At 44.4% G+C, this 22,285-nt stretch overlaps 1 protein-coding gene across 1 annotated transcript in view; it reads right to left on the bottom strand.

Annotated features, from left to right (window-relative positions):
- Positions 1-10,636: 10,636 nt before the first annotated feature.
- The window catches only part of LOC146007152 (myosin-4-like), a 58,610-nt gene continuing 46,961 nt past the window's right edge, over positions 10,637-22,285 (bottom strand). The window contains exons 35-39 of the mRNA XM_083145527.1: positions 21,078-21,248; positions 14,850-14,954; positions 13,921-14,016; positions 13,681-13,815; positions 10,637-12,237 (exon numbers count right to left, since the gene is read on the bottom strand). Of these exons, the coding sequence (XP_083001653.1) occupies positions 12,217-12,237; positions 13,681-13,815; positions 13,921-14,016; positions 14,850-14,954; positions 21,078-21,248 (528 nt within the window). The 3' untranslated portion in view covers positions 10,637-12,216. The remainder of the gene's footprint in view (positions 12,238-13,680; positions 13,816-13,920; positions 14,017-14,849; positions 14,955-21,077; positions 21,249-22,285) is intronic.

The following is a 22,285-nucleotide window of genomic DNA, read 5'->3' as shown; positions in this document are numbered from 1 at the left end:
AAGAAAAAAAATTAATATATAACATACACAAAAGTTTGTTGTATTTGTACATAATAAAAAGTTCAGAGTTATGTGTGAAGGCCACATACATTTGTAAACTACATTGAAGATGGGTCTGCTGTAAACACAGTACTAAAAAATAATATGTTAACACACACATACTGTACATAGTAAATAACATTAATTCAATTACTCCTTCATCAATGAATGTATGCTGTATCCCAATTGGTACTTTGGTTTTGGGGGACTGTCCTCTAACCTCACAATTAGCCTGTGCTATTTAAGGGTTATGACATTGTTGTGGCTTAAGCACTCCTTAGTATTTTAAATTTAGGACATTGCTGTACAAATTATAGGCCTACAGCTATGTTTGTAAAGCATGCATCCGCATGGCCTCACACACTATTACCAAAACAATCTCTACATTTAAGTTGCACCAGTGGCATATTAAGCCTTTGGGGGGCCCGGGGTACTTTAGAGCGGGGGGCCCCCTTGCACTTGTCATTACTGGCCGCACACTGCATGGGCGAATATTATACTGTCAAAACACAGAGTAAAGGCAGAATAAACTTGGTCAATGGTTACCTGCAGGGGATATATATATATATATATATATATATATATATATATACACACACCACATGAAAAGCCTGTGTTTGTCCCTCTGCCCCTTACTCTGGAGGAGACCTGACAGTCCTAGTGCTGCCTCTGATTAAAAACCCTCCTATGACTAAGCTGCTGCTGCTGTTCTCCATGGACCTGAGAAGCATGTAATGAGCTCCACCAATCAGAGCTCAGCACAAACTTCTCAGCCTCTGTCCTCTGGTGCAAAGTGTCATGGGACTTAGTCAACTCCCAGAAATGCACTGCACACTTGTGCAATCAGTGTGCCTTGGCTCCCGATGCTCAGCACCATAAATCATTGTCACATTGGCAGATAGGTGAAGCTGCAGCACTACCCCACCCATGCACAAAACATTTAGCTAAAAAAACAAAAACATAACTTAAACATTTTATTTATAAAAAATACATGACAACCACAGGGGGCCCCTAGCTAGAGGGGGGCCCAGGGGCACTGACCCCTTGCGCCTCCATTATAATCCGGCCCTGTGTTGCACATCATGCTGGGAACTGGAGTTACCCAACACCTGGAGCCACATAACTACCACACCACTAATGTCGGATATCTCATTGGATGTACTGTTATGTCAATTATTCAAGGGGTGAGGCATGGCCACACTCAAAAAAACCACCAAGGGGAGCCTTGTTCCTGGAGAAGGACAGGACACACCTCATGGTCGGCCTGCAGTGATATGTTGCAACTAATGTTGATGTTGGATACACATATGTGGTTGTTGTGATTGTTTATGTGTAGAAATGTGTAGGTCAACATTAGACACATTATTTACTTACGGCTACTTGAGCCATCCTGGTCGCCGCTGGTTGGCTGTGCAGTGGTTGGGGGGGTCAGGAGCAAGGGGGATGGTCCTGGAGTTTGGACCGAGGTAGTGGGTGTGAGTGGGGAGTGGAGAGGTTTGGGGGTGGGTGGTGGAGAGGTGTAGGGGGGTTGGAAATGGGGTGGGGAGGGGGGGTTGTGGAGGGGGGGGGTTGTGGAGGGGGTGGGGGTTGTGGAGGGGGTGGGGGTTGTGGAGGGGGAAGGGGATGGGGAAATTGTGTGGGTCCAAGCTGCACCCAGTGTCTCCAGTGTTGGGGAGGGGGAGGGGGTGGGGGTTGGGGAGGGGGTTGTGGAGGGGGTGGGGGTTGGGGAGGGGGTTGTGGAGGGGGTGGGGGTTGTGGAGGGGGAAGGGGATGGGGAAATTGTGTGGGTCCAAGCTGCACCCAGTGTCTCCTCTTCTTCCTCCTCCTCTTCTTCCTCCTCCTCTTCTTCCTCCTCCTCCTCTTCCTCCTCCTCTTTCTTCTCCTCCTCCTCCTCCTCCTCCTCTTCCTCCTCCTCCTCCTCTTCCTCCTCCTCCTCTTCCTCCTCCTCCTCTTCCGGCTGCTCCTGGGCTGCCTGGTCCCGGCGTGCCTGCTCCCGGGCTTCTCTGGCGGCTCTTGCCCGTGCTGAAATGTTCATGTTGATGGCATAGAAATCGAAGATTGGGTTTCATAAAAAAGGGGGAAAGAAAAATTCACATTAGTCATGCTCATAACCTTCAAAATTATCATTGCTGTGATATTTCAGACATTTATCATGCAAACTATTTGATATCCTACACCCAAAAACTGATCAACTACTTAAACCCCCCCTATACACCCCCTATACACCCATATACACCCATATACCCCCCATATACACCCATATACACCCCCATATACACCCCCCTATACACCCATATACACCCATATACACCCCCATATACACCCCCATATACACCCCCCTATACACCCATATACACCCCCATATACACCCATATACCCCCCATATACACCCATATACACCCCCATATACACCCATATACCCCCCATATACACCCATATACCCCCCATATACACCCATATACCCCCCATATACACCCATATACACCCCCATATACACCCCCCTATACACCCCCATATACACCCCCCTATACACCCATATACACCCCCATATACCCCCCATATACACCCCCATATACACCCATATACCCCCCATATACACCCCCATATACACCCATATACACCCATATACACCCCCATATACATCCCCATACTCAGCAACATATTTATAAAAAGTACACAAAACATTGCTAAAAAACGCTGACATACTAGTAATCAAAACTTACATCGGGCAATATGGCGGCGAAGGGTGCTCAGCAAAACTGGCTGCCGCCGGCGCAGGTCTGACCAGCGCCGCTCAACCTGCCCCAGGCTTCTGCGGACGCCGGTCGTCGAGAAGATCAGGCGGCGGGCAGCAGTATACGCCCGCCGCTTGTCCACATTCCTTACATATGGGCCCCTGGGCCCCAGGTGACGGTCCATGACGTCGACCAGGGCCAACAGCTCAGGGGTGGAAAATGGCCTAGCTCTGTTAGAAGTCATATTGGCAATGGCGCAGTTATTAATTGCAGGTACATATATCACTTTTGGTGCTTGCTGATTGGTCGAAAAAATTGTTTGTTTGGTATTAACTTTATTAATCCCTCTTACATTAACAAACTGGATGCGAATAGAAACTTACGCGGACCGTTCCGATATACACACACCACAACCAACAGCATGCATTCAATGAAGAGAGAAGTACTGTATTTACAGTGTGCGGAAAATAATACACGCAACCCTCTACTTATAACTACGCTGCTTAAAGGGGGCACGATACACCGATATCCATGGAGAGGAGTACTGTATTTACAGTGTGCGGAAAATAATACACGCAACCCTCTAGTCATAACTACGCTGCTTAAAGGGCCACAATGCGACATGTTGCTGTATGACAATGTCATACACATTACATATGTAAGGAAAGCATTGTAACGTGATGTTTTGAAATGTGACTCACAAGGCATACACGAACTCCAACAGATACCAGCTGACAACACTCATCATTGGAATGACAGGTGCACACATTTCACGATGTAGCCCACAATGCTCCACAACCTGTGTATATGCATATACAGGTGATTGATCAGGTGCGTTGAGACCTGCGTAATTTAAGCGGGAATTATCGGCGGCAAATATCGGCGTAAATTTGCATCTACCTTGCGGGAAAAAATATACGCCCCCTTGTTCATGGCGGGAGATTAACATATAAATATTCAGTCAGATGCAGCCCACAATTGCTGCAAACATGTCTGACTCAGACGATTCCGCAGCTGAGGACGCTCTGCAGAGAGCTACAGCACAATCCCTGCTTGATGCACTGAACAAGAGGGAACAGGAGCGGAGAAGGAGGGCCCAAGAGAGGAGTAGCCTGCAAGATCAAGCGGGCCCCTCAGTAACAGGCCCTGGTGAACCTCCACCAGCTCCACAAGGGCCAAGCAACCAGCCAGAACAAGAGGTTGCATCTCTCCAAACAGGTGTGACCCAGCAGGTGCATGGTGAGAGAACTGGGGCCACCAGAAAACAGGCTGCAACATCTAGGGTGAGGACTGAGCAGGATACCACCACCAGAAAGAGAAACCCTGCATTTGTAGAGGCCGAAATGCGAATTCTAGTGCCCAGGGCACGCGAATGGATTGAATTGGCAACCAGGAAGCCGGGTGCCAGTGCAAGGAGAAACCTTTGGGACAAGATCACAGAGGAAGTGAACCAGGTGGCACCAGTGGTCAGAACTTGGGACGCGGTGAAGAAAAGGTTAGTGTGTTTGTCAGGGCAATTTTTCAGCAGTCTCCAGCAGGAACTGAGGCCCTTATTCTAGTTCACTCTTTCTGCCCAAATATTTCTTAGATGGACAAAACCATGTGCACTGCAGGTGAGGCAGGTGTTACTTGTGCAGAGATAATCAGATTTGGGTGGGGTTTTACACCTGCCTCACCTGCAGTGCACATGGTTTTGTCCATCAAAGAAATATTTGGCCAGAAAGAGTGAACTAGAATAAGGGCCTCAGTTCCTGCTGGAGACTGCTGAAAAATTGCCCTGGTCTTTGTCCCCCTGATAATGTCATATGTGTGTACATATGTTACATGTATGTTTTGAGACTAATAGAAAGGTGTGTTTGTAGATAGTGCTACACTTCAATGTCACATGTGAACACAACCATGTCTAATAACCCACATTGATATATGAAACATGCACCATTGGTGTGATGTGAGGTTATGGGCACAGTTCTGCTCATGTGAAGTATGTGATGGGACAAGAGAAAGTGTGTTTTGTAAAGAGTTGTTGTAACATGTTCCATATGATGCTACTGAAACAAGAATGAGCAAACTGTGCACATGTAGCTGGTGAGAAACTACACATCCCAGTATGCCATTCCATAGTTAAATTACTCCATAATAACCACATTGTCAAGCTATGGTGGAATGTGTAGTTTCACACCAGGTGGAGGTGCCTAATTTGGCCATGGATGATGTCATTTCTGCATAGTGATGTATGTATGTGCATTTAGTGGCCTAATGAATGAGATGAGACACTGAAATGCCTCCTAATTGAGACATGAATGTGTGTGTGGGACACATATGGCAAAAAAACATAAGATCACCCACACTAGGAAATGTCACGTAGCTAGGGGTACCACATAGTCCCTTTAATTCCGGACACATATTAATTACACAGGTTCTGTGGCTGGCTGACTTCAAGACTCCACTTCACCTAATTTTAAACTGCCACAGAACCTGTGTAATTAACATGTGTCCGGAATTTAAGGGACTAGGTGGTAACCCTACACGTAGCACAGTGGTGCACATATCTCATGGTGATATTTGTATTTTTAAACTTGTAGGTGGACTGACTTCAAAAGTACACTGAAGAGGAAGATGACTGACCGGTACAACCACAGCATGTCCACCGGGAGAGGTCCTATGCCTGACCATTTGGAGTATACCCCCCTGGAGCAGGACTCCTGTGACGTGATTGATGTGGGGGAGATCAGGGGGATCTCCAATATGGACAGTGAGCTCCCGGCGGAGGTCTTTGATGCTGCTTTTGATGGTAAGTCACAGTAATGCATTGTATTTAGAAAGATATTTTTTATTGCGTATGTGATGGTGACATTGTTTTCAATTCTTATCCTAGCAGAAGCAGAAAGCCAGGATGTACCGGCAGCATCTTCCTCTGCAGAGCCACAGGTGGAGCCAGTGGTCCAGCCTCCACCAAGATGTCGCCCCCAGCCCCAGCCACAGGAGACATGGGATGAGAGCCTGTTGGTGACGCTGGACAGGATCGAGCAGCAAGGGGTGGATGCTGCGATCCGTCAGCAGCAGGTGGCGGATTTTCTGGCGGAGTGGAAGGCCACAAACAAGCTGCAGGTTGAGGCCTTGAACCGCATTAATGAAACTCTGGCGGCTGGCATAGTAAGCATTGGCCAACACCTCAGCCGCCAGAATGAACTTCTTGCGGAGCAGCTGTCCACCGCCAGGTCCCTAAGGGACAATCCCCCATCTGCTGCCCCACCCCAAGCTGCTCCCCAACCTTCCACCTCGGCTGACCCTCCTGTGTCGACTAGGGGAAGACGCCGAAAGCCAGCTGAGCCAAAGGCCCCTGTCCCCAAGGCCCCATCTAAAAGGGGCAAAAAAGGGCCCAAATGAGACCTGGTTCACTTCCTCTGTGGTTGGAGGCCAAAGGTTTAAATTGCACTGGACATCCGCTTCCTGAGTTGGCCATCGATCCATTTGCGTGCCATGGGCATGAAAGTTCGTATTTTGACCTCTACAAATGCAGGATATTTTTTTTTGGTGGTGTGTATCTTGCTTAGTATTCACCCTGGTTGTTGCAGTACGTATTCTGGTGTCCCCATTTCTTTCACCATTGCATTTGCAGGGTAACACATGTTTGGAGATATGCAACCTCTTGTTCTGGCTGTTTTATTATTTGTGTGTCTATTTTATTTGTTTATTTGATTTCTCACATTAAAGTGTCAAGCTGTGATGCTGAACAGCAAATAAATTTATTTTACTAATTAAATCTAAATTGTGGTATGTGTAATTTCTTGTGTGAAACAAATACTAGATTTATGTGTACTTACTGACCAGGGTATTTTTGAACATTTGTTGAAGTGTGGTCGAAGTTTCCCATGTGTAACCCTCTCCATGGCCATTCCCATGTTCCTATCCAACTTTTCCCTGCTAATTAGTTTGTGTCAGCACATGTGCAGAGCAACTTAATAGGTGAGAAAGCAGTTTGTGTGCAGGTGAGGTAGCTCCTACAGTAGTAGGTAAAAGCAGGTCCAGAACAATGCTTTCCTCATGGAGTGGGTGAGGCAGACAAACAAGGGTGAAAAGGTACATTTGTGTAGGAATGCATATGTGTCCTCCCTAAAAAAAGATGTGTGAATGGGCCAAACATGATAAATTAGCTTGTGAACAAACATGCATAACTTTTTAAATATATATGATTTTACAGTGTCATAAGCAGATGTAGGAATCCTTTGTTAGAGAGATGAGAGTGCAATAATGTGATTGGTGGCATCTTACATCCAGAGTGTAGTCAAATCCAAATCATAGCAGATGAGATAGTGGTACAGGTCATTATTTTGGGTACTATACAAAGATTGTGTGGAAAATAGTGGTCATGTGCTTCAAACATTGCTGAAACATCCTTTGTTGGTGTTAGATGTGGTTTATGTTATTGTATCCTAAATACAAAACCTATGTTAGTATTAGAGTGAACACGTTGACACATGTCGACTTGTGTAGATTGAGTGTGCTACTGCGTAAAGTCTATGAAAGCACGTAGTGAATGTGTCTGTTTAGCAAATACCTACCTTAGCGTATAAAAAGATTCTTACCTTAAATTAAACAAACCTTTAATTGTGGAGAAGTATAGAAACATAAGCTTCCAATGTGTTTGCGTGCTGTGTGTGTGGCTTGCAGGCAGTGAAATCATGGTTTGGACTTAATAGACTGCAGCATTGCTTATTACATTCAGGTGTATGTGTTTGAGTAGTAATCTGCGTTAATTAGCCAACTCAGCCGCACGCTGGCATGCGGTATCTGTAGGGGTGGTTTGAGCTGGCGGTTGGCGGCCGCCTGTTTGGTGTCCGAAATGAACGGTGCCTTAGTCGATCGTGCGGTAGTAGCACCGCTCATTTTTTGTGCACACCCCCGTGTACGCCCATATTTACGCCCATTTTCCCTCATTATTTCGGCCGCTCCCATCAACACGCCCCTATGCCGCCCCATTACCCGTACACTCGCGTACAGGTTTTTTCGCACGTTGAGACCCCGGCCGTAAGCGTTGTGGAGTGTTCGCGCCGGCGCATTAGCGTATCTGCACATGCGCAGATCATGAAAAACCCCGGGACGTACGCGTACGGCCCGGCCGCTCCAACCAGAATAAGGCCCATAATGACACACATAATGCCCCTTACACATATGTTGCACATTATTAATGCCCTTATACCCATGACACACATAATGCCTGTTACACATATGTCGCACATTATTAATGCATTTATACATGACACACATAATGCCCCTTACACTTATGCGAACACTATTGCACAACCAACCCACCCGCAGACAGCACTCACACAGCCACTAACACTGTAACCTCTGCCTCTGCTTGGATACAGATGTTTCCGCATACATCTTGTCTCAATAGGCCATGCTGCTCCTGGCCAGTTCTGCTAACGTTGGGTGCATTTTTTGCTGAAAATTCGTCTTATTTGCATTGTTGGGACCAGCACACACAAGGGGCTTCTGATGATTAAAATGATATGCGGCATGCCTATATTTTATGTGCGACTGTGGCTGTACCTGCATATGGAATGCTATGTTACAGTGATTTCCATGAATACACTATTTCATATGCAAATACAGCCTCACTCACACACAGAATATAGGCATGCTGCATATCATTTTAATCAGCAGAAGCTGCTGATGCCCCTAGGCATTCCAAATGCCCTAGGCAATTGCCTAGCTTGCCTATGCCTAAGGCCGGCCCTGAGTCTCCTGCAGAATGCAGGAGGGTAGGCAGCTACGCTGAACCTACCTCCCTCCAATTTCAGGGTATGTACTCGATTTCTAATACTTCTCTTTCTTTGAAGAATGAAATTTAACTGCATAGAATGGTATTCAATCTCTGACGACACTTCCGACAATTTCCATTCAACATATTCAATCTAAATGGCGATATTCTGACTGTCTGAAACATCGGCGTGGTCGGAAAACACATGGATCGGTAAAAAATCGCCAATTCACGTGTTTTTGTAAAAAATGAACGCATTACCGACAATTTTGGACGTGATTGAATAGGTACTGTATGTACATATTTTTCGGTTACCCAAAAAATCCAGACAAGATTGAATACCTTCCTACTCTGGAGTATGATCCCAAGAGGAGGGGGAGGGCCCTTAGGCTGTGGGGCCAACCAGGGGTTTTTCCCCTGTTCCCCCGCAGGGTGCTGCATGTGGTTTGTTTACAAAATGCTGTTAGTGAATGCATAAATGCAAACCCTCCCCTCACAGATGTTCCCATTGCTGATTATTCTTGCAGCTGCCACCCATGTCCCTAGCATTTAATATCCTGACTCAGTACTCACTTGTCCTCACTTGACTTGGCACAGATATCCAATTTACTTTAGGTTTGGATTACAGCTGTACATTAGGCATCAGCTAAGGAATTTGTAACTTTGCTCACAGTAGTGAGTTTACTAATCGCATGAGACTCCTAGGGGGTAATTTACTAAGATGGGAGTTCTATTTCACATGGGATGTTTCTACGGGCAACCAATCAGATCCTGTCTATTATTTTCCAGAAGGTGCTAAATAAATAAATAGATTCTTATTGGTTGCCCATAGCAAAATCTAATGTGAAAAAGAACTCCCAGCTTAGTAAATTTCCCCCCTACACTCTCTAGAGGGGTACATCTACTAAAGCTTCTAAAAATGGAAAGTGGTGATGTTGCCTACAGCAACCAATCAGATTCAATCTATCATCTCTCTAATGCATCCTAGAAAATGATAGACAGAATCTGATTGGTTGTTATGGGCAAAATCACCTCTTTAATTTTTAGTAAATGTACCCCTTATCATTTAGTAGTGAATGTCTCTATGCTTATGGTAGATCAGTGGTGTGGCACATTAGTGTGCCTTGAGCCATTCTCAAATGTGCAGCTGGAGCTACAGATGTGCACACCAGTTTACAGCCACCACCACCAGTTCAACTGCTATTCTTTTAGTTTCTTGTTTTCATGTGAGGGCCAATGCATTTTATTTTTGTTGCCTGTGGGGACCAGTGTGATTGTTTTTTAAAATGGGGGCAAAGGGGTTTGTTTTATTCCTATAGGGGCCGATATCTATTTTTCCTTGTGGGAGTTTAATGGTGTGCTGCGGGAATTTTAAAATCTTGTTTAGTAAGATTGAACTATCGAAACATTAAAGCAAAAATGGAGCTCTAACATTTATCACAAAAGAAGGAAAATAAACCACTCACATTTATTTATTTATTTATTTATTTATTCAGGAGAGAATCCTTTAAAGCTTGTTAAAAATACTAGTTCATGATAAATGCCGTTGGAGGTGTTCGACTTCACATCTTTAACCCTTGGTGCTTTAATAAATGCATGGCTCTTTCTTTATAACTTTATTGTGCTTTCTAGAAATGCGCGTATACAACCAGCCATACAGTAGTTGTTAATTCCTGGTGTTCTTGAATATGACAGAAAACAGAATTCTGGTGAGAACTGTAGCCAATCAGAGCTATGTCCTATCCCAGGACAATATTTATGCTCAATACTGCCTAGGGGGTATGGGTCATAGGGTCCACATTACTTTGCCAGTCATTAGGTCGACCACTATAAGTCAACAAACATATGAAATAGGTTGACATGGTCCTTAAGTCGACATAAGCATTAGATCGACACAAGCATAGGTCAACATGGAAAAGGTTGACATGAAAAAGGATGAAATTAGTTTTTCCTTTTTTTTGTGTATGTCGACATAAGTCGACATGGATAACGTATAAGTGTATACTCTCATGGCTCGCTTCACTCGCCATGCTTCGGGCACGGTGCCTTGCTACATTCTGCACATTGCTACATTCTGCACATTATTATATTCTCCCACCACCTTTTAAAGAAAATAAATATAAAAAAACTCATGTGGACCTTTTTCATGTCGACCTTTTCCATGTCGACCTAATGCTTGTGTTGACCTCCTGACCATGTCTGCCCAATACATGTCGACCTATTGACTCTGAACGTATAGTGGTCGACCGAGTGCATGTAGACCTAATGACAGCATCCTGATATAGGGCCTAATTCAGACCTGATCTCTACTGGGCGATTTGGAAGAGCCTTGCGATCCGATAACCGTCGCCCAGTCAAAGTGAAAACCGCCCAATACAAATCTGCAAACGGCTTGTGAAAAGCCAACAGCTCGGCGTTCAGCTGCAAATCCGTTCACAATTCGCGCACCATTGAATGATTTTAGCCCAATGTGTGCAGTCTGTGCGTAAAGGCCCCTATACACTACTGCAGCAGTTCTCAAACTGTGGGTCCTGATGCCAAAGTGGGTCCCGACCTTCTCAGCATGGGGTTCACTTCCTACTCCATGTGTCTGACCATCAGGCTGATGAATTTTGTAATCTCAGTCAGTGATTCAAGAAGTCTGAATCTGTTGAATTGTCTGTTATTTTAGACTCCTCTCATCACTCTGTGCCTCCACAATGCTGCCAGGTATGTGCTGTCTGCTGACCTAACATGTGCTGTGATGACCTTCTGCAGTAACTTGCTGGGGTCCTGGAATTATTTTTATTGTATGATGGGGTCCCAGAGCAAAATAGTTTGAGGACCCCTGTACTCGTGTGATTTCAGTCGATTCCGACAGATCAGCCTGAGAAATCAGACGAACAGTGGCCAAATCACAGGTGTTTGACATCTAATTGGATGGATGCATGTTCCCGTTACCATCGGATCGGAGTCCAAGGTCACATGTTCAGAAGATAGGATAAATCAGAATTGGACTCATTACTGGCACATTCGATTTCCCCTGAACTCCCACCGAAGCTTCCCAGGAGTCGCATGCGATTTACCACATGTAAAAATGGCACACCTAGTGCCAAGTCGGCAATAAGCCCTCCCTGGGAGCTGCCGGGGAAATTGAAGGAACATCGGGAATGACAAGTCAGACTACTGTATGGGAGCCTTAATCCTGAACATTTGCTAATTGTGATAAATACAGGCTGATCGAGGCCAGAATTGGTGTCAAACCCTCCCTGAAAAAGCTTGGGCATGCCTGTGTTTTTCCCGACATTCCCAGAAAATTGTCCGGTGACACCCGCAATCTGTATTTTCCTATCAATCAACTTGCGAATGGGTAGCGATCAGATTCAAGGCTGGATTTTGACTCTGTTTGGGTTTGCGCATACCATACGCGCTATGATCTCTTATCCGTATGCATGTGCACAGCAGCGATCAGGTCGGAATAACCCCTATAGATAGGTAATGCATTTTATATGGTATCAGTTAAGAGAGGGTTTGTGCATGGCAATACATTTCATTGTAAACAAAAACCAAAACCTTTTCATCCTGTTCAAACTCAAACTCAGTACATTTTTGCACAAACTATTTGCTTGTCTGCTAGATTACAAAAACATCTACTACTACAAGACCCTGATTTCTGCAAACACCCGTTTCATGTCTTCACTCTTCTCCCTCTTTAACCTGCAAAGAACATAAGACATATTTTCAGTAATGGACCCACAAAGAAAAAGTTGTTTGCAGGTAGACAATCTGCTAAGAACATAAATAAACAATTTCACATTAATTAATGGAGGAGGTCAGAGAGAGGCAAGACAACAGGACACTGGTAAGGAAATGACAAGTCAAAGGTTTTTAGAAAAGAAAAAAAAAGAAAAAAAGAAAGTCCCAAGGTGCTACCTAGCACCTTCTGCCACGCCTTCAAATGAGGACCACCACACAGTCCTTTTCAAGGAAACTATTCCAAAGAAATCTGGCAAACGGTGATGGTACTTTTTGATATACCAGTAGTTCTTTATGATAGAATTATTTTCCCTCATTGTGATTCACATGTATGTGGAAGAGAAATAAATACAATGTCTAGTACGTCTATGCTTTAGACAGGGGATAAAGTGAGGGGGAACTGGGTGGAACCGAGTTCCACCACCACATTCCTGAAAAGTAATTCCAACAGATTAACCTGTCCCAGCGGCTTCTTCTTCTGGCACGGCATACGGAGAGGAAGATAATAGCACAACCAACGGGGGTTACTTCTATGTACAAAGATACCTTTATAGGAGTTATCCAAGTGTAATGTATGTGAGTACGGTACGTTCACTCAATATCCATGGAAGGAACAGTTATTGATATCACGAGGTGGGACTCATATGAAAGATACATTTCTGCACAGGTTCTCACTTTTCTTCATGGGAGTGAGGGTATGCATTTCTGGGTTCTTCATATTCCTACTGAAATATGATCTAAACCAGAGACGTACTAGACATTGTATTTATTTCTCTTCCACATACATGTGAATCACAACGAGGGAATGCTAAGTCAAAGGTTTTTGATCACATGCAGAGGCGTCATCAGGTGACACCCAGTAGTAACTCTGTATCCCAGTCAGGCAAGGCTGAAAAGCGGGCATGGTCTAAGTTAAAGGGGAGCAGCCTTGATGGGAATGCCAATGACATCACACTGGGGAGAGACTATTATATGCACTGTTGGCCCCTCCTCGATGATAGGAGCCAGGTGCTGCAGGAGACTGTAACACTGTAACACCAGACACCTAATACTGTTGACAAGGCAGCATTATGGTGTCAAACCCTCCCTAGCGAACAGGTAAACTACGTCAGCTGCCTGCCCACTGGCTGTCCGATATTTACATGCAAGGGGATGTCGCTACACAACCCCATGCATGCGGCCGCACAAGTGAAAAATCATTCGCTGGTTGCCGACCAGCGAATGATTTATTTTCCCATTCAGGCGGGCGGAGTTTACCTGTTCACTAGGCTGCGCACATACACAGCCTAGCAAACCGGTCTGAATCGGGCACATGATACTATACAGTATATTGTAACACATGTTAAACTATGGTCTAGCCAGCATGTGATCAATGCATATCATGCATAACAAATGAATTGCTACCTTTCCACCAAAGTCCCGACTCTTTGCTCGAAGCTTGTTCAGCTGAGATTCAGCGATATCAGCCCGCTCTTCAGCTTCCTCTAACTCATGTTGTGTTTTTCTCAGTTTCAAGAGGTGGGTGTTAGTTTGTTCCTCCTGTTAAAAAACAAGACCTACAGTATTAATAACGTCCCTGGCTAGTTATTACGTTACACCAATACATCTTCCATTTCTCTGGTGATATTATTTTAGAATACATACCGATTCCTCAGCCTGTCGCTTATAAGACTTGATCTTAGCTTGCAGCTTATCAACCAAGTCTTGCAATCTGAGGGCATTCTTTTTGTCTTCTTCTGACTGTCAGAAAAAAAGCAGATCCATTATTTGTGGCATTGATAATCTTTCTGCATTGAATTAATTTCTACCATCCGGGTGCGATGTTGAGCTCATGTGCCAAAGAAGGGCCTGATTCAGACCCATTTCCAGAGCTCCAAAAAAAATCGCTACTCAGTGATTTCCGGAGATCTGTGCAAGTGGGACCACAGTTTAATTAGTGAGGGGGGCAATGATGATGTGACAGGGGTGGTGACGGACCATTGCAGAGGCAGTGACACACCGTTTTGTGGGAGCAATCGGGATATCTCAGGCTTGCCCGGACCACTCGGTGGGCGGGCCACGGCTGCTGCGTTCCGAAACATGGCCGGCATGCACCTGGTCAGGGGGCCGCGGGTAATGTACGAGCACTTCGCTGTGTAATGAAGTGCTTAGCAAAATTTTGCAGGCTCAATGCGGGGCAGTACCTGGCATGTTGGGCAGCCTTGCCCTGTGCTGCATGTAGTCAAAATCTAGTCAGATCTAGTCAGATCGCCAGTGTTTGTGGCAGAGAACACTGTTCAGCACAGATCGCTCAGCACACTTTGCTGGTGCATCACATGTATGTCAGCAGTGTGTTTTAAGCGATCTGTGCTTAAGCACACAGCTCAGCACGGGGCTTTTGTTTTCCAGTTACTGTTCTGTTTAGTTCTGTGTATCCCGTATTGTGTGCTAATGTATATGTGCAGTGCTGCTAACCCAGTTGTGGTACCTTATAAATAATATGCAATAATAATAGAGGAAAGGATTTTAAAGACATACTGTACTATACATCAATTTTATTATGTATTTATGTTGCACATACTCTATTTACATACCTGAAAGGTCAATTCTTTAAGTTTTCTCTCAACTTTTCTATAGGTCTTTGTGTTTTCATTATTTTGCTTCTGTTCAGACTCCAATTCATTTTCTAGATCACGCACCTGAAATTGTTTGTATTTATTAAATGAATAGCTATGTCTCCCGGGGAAAAAATAAGCTAAAGTGGAATAAAATGCATCAATGATGTTGACGGCTTTTCAGACTTATGCATCTAATCCTTCAGACACCACATTGATGGCAAGCAATCTAGGCAACTGTTAGATACTTGGCAACTCATGCGAAGCACTCCATAGATTTTACTCAGAACAAACTCTATAAATAAATCTGGTAAACTGTTGGCGGCTGTTGCTAGACCACCTAGAAAACCTCTTACTATTACTAGGCTGAAGCATCCAGTTTCTGGTGCAACCATAACTAAATCCTCTGAAATTGCACTGCGATTCTTTACAAATACTCCCAATTTTGCTAACTAAAGCAGATGTTCATCACCTCTTACAGTTCTCTGAAGTGTCTTTGCAGTATGCCATGGTTAGGCCATATCCATCAGTGTTTTACAAGCCAGATTCTATATTACCCATGTTCTTATTCATTTGTCTTCGGCATTTCCGAATGGGAAGCTCTGATACACATTTATGCCCAAAATATTCCAAGCAGAAGCTGACACTTACTACTGTCTATGGCTTTGTCCCATCATACGATACTTCTGGCACCTCATTAGGTTATTTGCAGAAGCCAAATAAGTTACCTTTTACCCCAGAATGGGCAATTTTATATGTTTTTTTATCCTAACCTCAGAATGACAAAACAAACTCAAAACAAGGTTGTTGGCCCTTAGTGCAGCAGGCAAGAAGACGATTCTTCAGGGCTGGATTAACCCCCCCCACACACACACACACACACACACACAAATATATTTGACTGGTCGCTCAGTGTCCACCTGTCCTTTTAGTTTAAGGCTATATGATTGGTTCATAGCGTCTCACATTGCCTCAATGCTTCATCTGGTGGTTAGACAAGGAATGCATTACTTCTGTTTATTACTGAACATATTTTTTTTGTACTGTTCCATATATCTTTTTTTTTTTTTTTTAAATTTAAATTTTATTACATGATTTTTCACAATACATACAATACATTTACATGCCGTCATCTTTTACATACCCAGTAATAATCTTATACATATTTCAATACATTTACGACGGCCCATACATCCCCCAAAAAAAAAAAAAAACAATATTGGATTGCATCGATATGTTATCCCCCCCTCTTTCCTGTACCGTAGTTGTCATAGCCAAAAATATCTCCCCCTTCAGTCCCATAACTCTACTACCCCACTGGGCTCCCGACAATAGTGCCTATCCGCCTTAATTTTTCCCTTTTATCCTAACCAGAGTAAAACTGTCCCCCTCAATGCCCATATGTATATGGTGGTGGGAGGCCATTATACTCAAGCCATGGACCCCAGATCTTGCCAAATATTACGGGTGTATCCTCCACAATGCTTGCTAAATATTCTAAGTGATATATATCCCATATTGATGCTAAAATCGCATGCTTAGATGGGGTATTTATCGATTTCCAATGAAGAGCAATCTTTATCTTTACCGCCCCGCATATGAACCATATTAGTTTTTGCTGGTGTTTTAAGATCCCCGGAATATTTTGTGGTAGCAAAAAATAGCTGGGTTCCTCTGGTACTTGGATTCCCAATACCTTTTTGATCAACTCTTGTGTGAATGTCCAGATCCCCCTTATTTTAGGGCATCCCCAGAAGATATGGGTCATAGAGCCTCTCAACCCACACTCCCTCCAACATTCATCCGACATAGTCGGGAACATTTGGGCCAATTTACTTGGTGTCATATACCAACGTGTGTACATTTTATATGCATTTTCTCTATATCTGATAGAAGGCGAGACCTATACTATATTTTGTTTAATTTTATCCCACCCTTTATTCTCCAGCTGTATTCCCAGCTCATGTTCCCATGCCATTTCATGTGCTGCTAGTCTTGGTTTATTATAATTAATTAGTAATTTATAAATTGTTGAGATCAAACCTTTTGAGCGAGCCCTTTTATAGCATAATGTTTCCACTGCCGTCTTATTCTCCTGTAAATGTCCCCCTACTATGGAGCCATAAAAACTCCTCAGTTGTAAAAATTGGAAGAAGCAATTTGTGGGTAGGTTATATTTCTCCTGTAGTTCTCCAAAAGAAGGGAACATCTGTGACTTTACCATTTCATTGATGAATAAGATGTCTTTTCCTGCCCAACCCTTAAAATATGATTTATCCTTTCCTGCTGGGAAATTCGGATTGTCCCTTAAAGGTACCAATTTTGGGGGATTGGAAAGTAAATCATATTTTTTTGTTATCCTATCCCAAATATTCAATGTAAATGTAATCGTGGGGAATTTACTTATCGTGGAAGGTCTCAGTTTCCGTGGAATCCATAGTAGAGTCGAGATCGACTGCATATGCAGCAATTCCGACTCCACCTGGACCCATCTTCTGGACCCTGGATTAGAATGCCATAATATTGCCTGTGCCAAATGAGCCGCTAAATAATACATTTGAATATTTGGGACCCCCAATCCACCCTCTTTATTTGCTTTCTGTAAGATTTTCAGTCTCACCCTTGGTTTTTTCCCTGCCCACAAAAAGCGGGTAAACATCTTATGTAGATTCTTTATCGTACTACTGGGAATTGCAATTGGGAGAGCCTGAATCAAATACAATAACCTCGGGAGTACATTCATCTTCAGTGCATTTGCCCTCCCTGACCATGAAATGTACAGTTCTGACCACCTAGTTATATCTTTTTGTAGGTCGTTGACATAGGCGAATCTAGGGGGTGGTCCGGGGGTGCACAGGACCACCCATTAGCCCATTTTGTAGCTGAGGGATGGGGCTTTCCAACGAGCCCAGCCCCGTGTCTCTAGCCCCCTGGGAACCGGAGATACTGCCAGGCAAAGCTGGAACGTTTTCCCTATAGGATAACATGGGACCCGCTAATTCCAACCCCCACCCAGTACAAAGGCTGCCAGTTCCCCCTTCGGCATCACTGAAGCTCGAGGTTGATCTCAGTCAAACCCAAATCGCTGGGCATTCAATCTGATACCAGACTGGATCCATATGGGTTAATTGGTTCCAGGGATATTGAGGTTAAACCGTTTATTTTTTTTAATTTCTTAAATGTAATTTCATGACTGTTTATGTTCTTTGAGGGCAGATTTCTCTGGAACCAAACAGCCCAGTTTCACGGGTCCAAAATCATTCGAAGTCAACTCAATATGATACTGGTCTCATGTAAATGGGTCAGTTGGTTCTGAAGTTATAGCTGGTTGGTTAAAGGGGGGTAGGGAGAGGGGAGTGGTTGTCTCTCCCCCTCACACCAGAAAATGCTGGTGTATAAGGGGTCAGCCTGGAAATGTCCCTGCATGATCCTGGGACCATATTCCCGGGTAAATCCCTGCATTTTCTGTTGTGAAAGGGGTATTATTTCAAACAGCCGTGACCTGCAGTGCTCTGAATACAGCCGGGCAGCCCCCTGCTCTCTGCCCAGCTGTCAATGACTGTCACCCCTGCAGCTTCCGCTCCAATTCTTCTCCCCGCTTTTACCTCAGCCCGCCCCCCCCCCCCCTTTAATCATGTGGTGCCGGTGCCCGGGGTGCTCCCCCGACGTCACGCACAACAACAGCACGCACAATATTTCAAATGTCCACTCGGGTAGAGGGGACACCAGGAGGGGAGTGGGAGCATGCTCTGCGCTGCGCTCTGCTCCTCTCCCCATAGAAGCAGCTGCACCGCTCTCCATCTCTCCCTGCAGCAGCAGCGAAGGCTCATATAAAAATTTACAGCAAGTGGCACTTTTGGGAGCATTGCTTAAGGGACGCTACAAGTGGCAGTATGTGGGGGCATTACGCATAATGTGTGGCTTAATGTGTAAGGGGCATTACGGTGTGCAGCATCATGTGTAAGCGGCATTATGTGTGCAGCATCATGTGTAAGGGACATTATGTGTACAGCATCATGTGTAATGGGTACTATGGTGCACGGCATCATGTGTAATGGGTACTATGGTGTGCGGCATCATGCGTAATGGGTACTATGGTGTGCGGCATCATGTGTAATGGGTACTATGGTGTGCGGCATCATGTGTAATGGGTACTATGGTGCCATCAAGCAAGAACCCCCTAGCAATGAGCACGTAGGTAAGCAACAATTATGCAGCAAATATGTAATGGGCATTACGGTTTGTTATATAGTATGTAATGGGCATCATGATGTGTGGCACAATGTGTAATGGGCATTATAGTGTGTGGCCTTATGTGTAATTGGCATTACGGCGTGTGGCTTTATATGTAATAGGTATTACAGAGTTTGCTAAAATGTGTAATGGGCATTACTGTGTATGGTCTAAAGTGTAATACCACACCCCTTTTTGTGATGCCACGCCTCCTTCCCATGAGGACACGCCCCTTTTGCTGCGCGGCTGCTGTTATGTCTAGATCTAGGACCACCCATTACCATAATTCTAGATTCGCCTATGGTCGTTGGTCAGTCTTGGGTAATTTGCTCGGAAAAGATTATTATAATGCTTGGTTAAGAATATTCCTAAATATTTCAGATTATTTTTTTTCCAAACAAATTGGTATAATTCGGCTATCTTATTTTTCAATCCTTGCGGCAGGTTTAAATCCAATACTTCTGTCTTAGATCTATTTATCTTAAAGTTCGAAATAGCTCTAAATTCCTGCAGGATCTGGAACAACGCGGCCAAGGAACCTATTGGGTTTGTTAAGGTGAGCAGGATATCGTCTGCGTACAATGAGATTTTATATTCTTCCTCACCTATTTCTACCCCCCTAAGATCTGTCTCTTCTCGGATTTTTACAGCTAAGGGTTCGATCATAAGGGCAAAAATCAGTGGGGATAATGGGCATCCCTGCCTTGTCCCATTTTTAATTAAGAATGGTAGAGATTTAATCCCGTTTGCTACCACCGTCGCTACTGGCGATGCATATAACGCATTCAATCCTGTCAGGAAGGGGCCAGAGAACCCAAACCGGCTCAATGTCTGGTTCATATATCTTATGTATAAACATTGTAACTATTTTCAAATAATGGGCCCAATTCAGACTGCACACTAGGCTGCACTTATTCTGAGTCTAGCGAGCTGGCTAACGCCACCCCGCCAAATGCAAATTCCCTGGTTGGCCGAATTCCTTCGCTACGCTACAACTGGATGTGTACTCCTACACATCCGCTTGCGAGCACCGATACAGAACAAAAATCTGTTGGTACTTATGTACTATCTGGGCGCCCGATTTAGAAATCGGGTCGGATCGGGCACAACGCATCGCATCGCATGCGACCATCGGATGCGATGCGATGCAATGACCCGATTTTTCCATAGGAATCAATGTTAAAATGGACTGAGTCCATTTTAACATGGAATTCAATGGGAAAAAGGGGTCCTTTTCATACCCCTACTATCCAAGTGAGCATGGAGTTGGATATAAACCTGTGGCGAGCGTAGCGAGCCACCGAGCCCGAAGCATGGCGAGCGGACACAGAATACCGTCGCTTCGCTCGCCACGCTTCGGGCTCGGTGGCTCGCTACAGGTTTATATCCAACTCCATGCCCACTTGGATAGTAGGAGTATGAAAGGACCCCTTTTTCCCATTGAATTCCTTGTTAAAATGGACTCAGTCCATTTTAACATTGATTCCTATGGAAAAATCGGGTCATCGCATCGCATCGCATCCGATGGTCGCATGCGATGCGATGCGATATCGCATCGCATCTGATTGTATGCCTTAACTTAAGGCATACAATCAAAAAATCGGGCGCCCAGATACTACATAAGTACCAATTATTTGATGTTTATGTACCTTCAAAGGATTTTTCCTCTGCTCGTAGCTAAAAGGTAGCCCAGGACTTACTTTTCTGCTGCATGGTCTTCTGTGAATTGGGGGCGAGCGCTAATGTCATGTGACATCAGCCGCCCACCCCGCAAAGGCTGAGGAACGCTTGCATTCCCTGGGTCCCTCCCAGCATTTCTATGGGCGCTCCCACCATTTTTTTGTGGGCACGCCCATGAAATGCTGGGTGTCCACCCCAGAATGCCCACTGCCTTCAAGATATTGACTTAACTTGACTTTGTTATGAAGTATTATGACACTTTAATTTGTCTGGTGCATATTGTATTGTACGTACTCTAGCCTCTAGTTTCTGAAGCTGTTTCTTCCCGCCTTTCAAGGCCAACTGTTCAGCTTCATCAAGACGATGCTGAAGATCCTTCATTGTCTGTTCCAGGTTTTTCTTCATTCTCTCTAGGTGGGCACTGGTGTCCTGCTCCTTCTTCAGTTCCTCTGCCATCATGGCAGCCTTAATAAAATAGAACACAAAAATGAATGTTATGTATGGAGGTATACATTTTAGTAAGTCAACTCACTCTTTCATGTTTCCATGGCTTGCTATAATTACATCAATAAAACATCCAGAACCAATTATATAATATAGTATGTAATGACCAAACTTTCCCCTGAATGAAGCAATCTTGAAATATTTAAATCTTTACTAATTAGGGGACCAGCAGGGGGCCAGGTACGCTGCAACCCATGCCTCTCCTCCAGAGTATACCCGTGGCTGGCTCCTTGTTCCCAGTGATATCTTTCAGAAGATGGGGTTGCGCATTGAAAGCAAAGATTCTTGTAATGTGATAGAGTCTTTGCGCTCTAGTGGCCATCTTCCTGAATATCACTGGAAAGATAACGCTGCTGGGCTAAGAGGGACCCACTTCCTGATCTAGTAAGGTAGGAAACGGGTGCGGGTGCCCTCCCCCGCATTGTGTTGAAGGGCCCAGCAATTATTGACATTTTTACTTCATTTAATATTAATGGGCATAGTCATGTCCACTTTTTTGGCACTGCTCCCTCTTTACTATGGCTCCACATGACTCTCAATACCCTGAAAATCTGTGCATTGTTTCTCTATTTAAGTGTGTTGAAATTGTTAAAAAAAATGAAAATAAAATGTGTGTAACAAATCCCCCCTCGCCTATAAGCATAACCAGCCTCGGGGACCCTTGAGCTGGTCCTGAGTTTTAAAAATACAGGAGTAAAAATGTGTGAGGTACCCCTGTATTTTATGAACCAGCACTGAACACTTTGGTGCTGATTCAGAGTTGATCGCTCATATGCAAAGTTGCAGATGACTGCGAGTAGATAGCCACCACCCAGAGAGAAAAAAACCTGAAAGTGAATTGTGAATGGATTGCTTTTTGCTATTCGCCTGCAAATTCATACTCAATTCACAAACCATCAAATGGTTTTCCCAGTCTGTGCAAATGTGAGTACTGTACGTCTGACTCATATGGTCATCTGCCACTGAGACAGAGTGATCGAGGCCATTACTGACATCAC

Source organism: Crinia signifera, chromosome 6 (assembly GCF_055691185.1).
Source record: "Crinia signifera chromosome 6, ASM5569118v1, whole genome shotgun sequence".
In the NCBI taxonomy this organism is placed as follows: domain Eukaryota; kingdom Metazoa; phylum Chordata; class Amphibia; order Anura; family Myobatrachidae; genus Crinia; species Crinia signifera.
The sequence above is the reverse complement of the archived record's forward strand: the minus strand, read 5'-3'. Positions and strand labels throughout refer to the sequence as shown.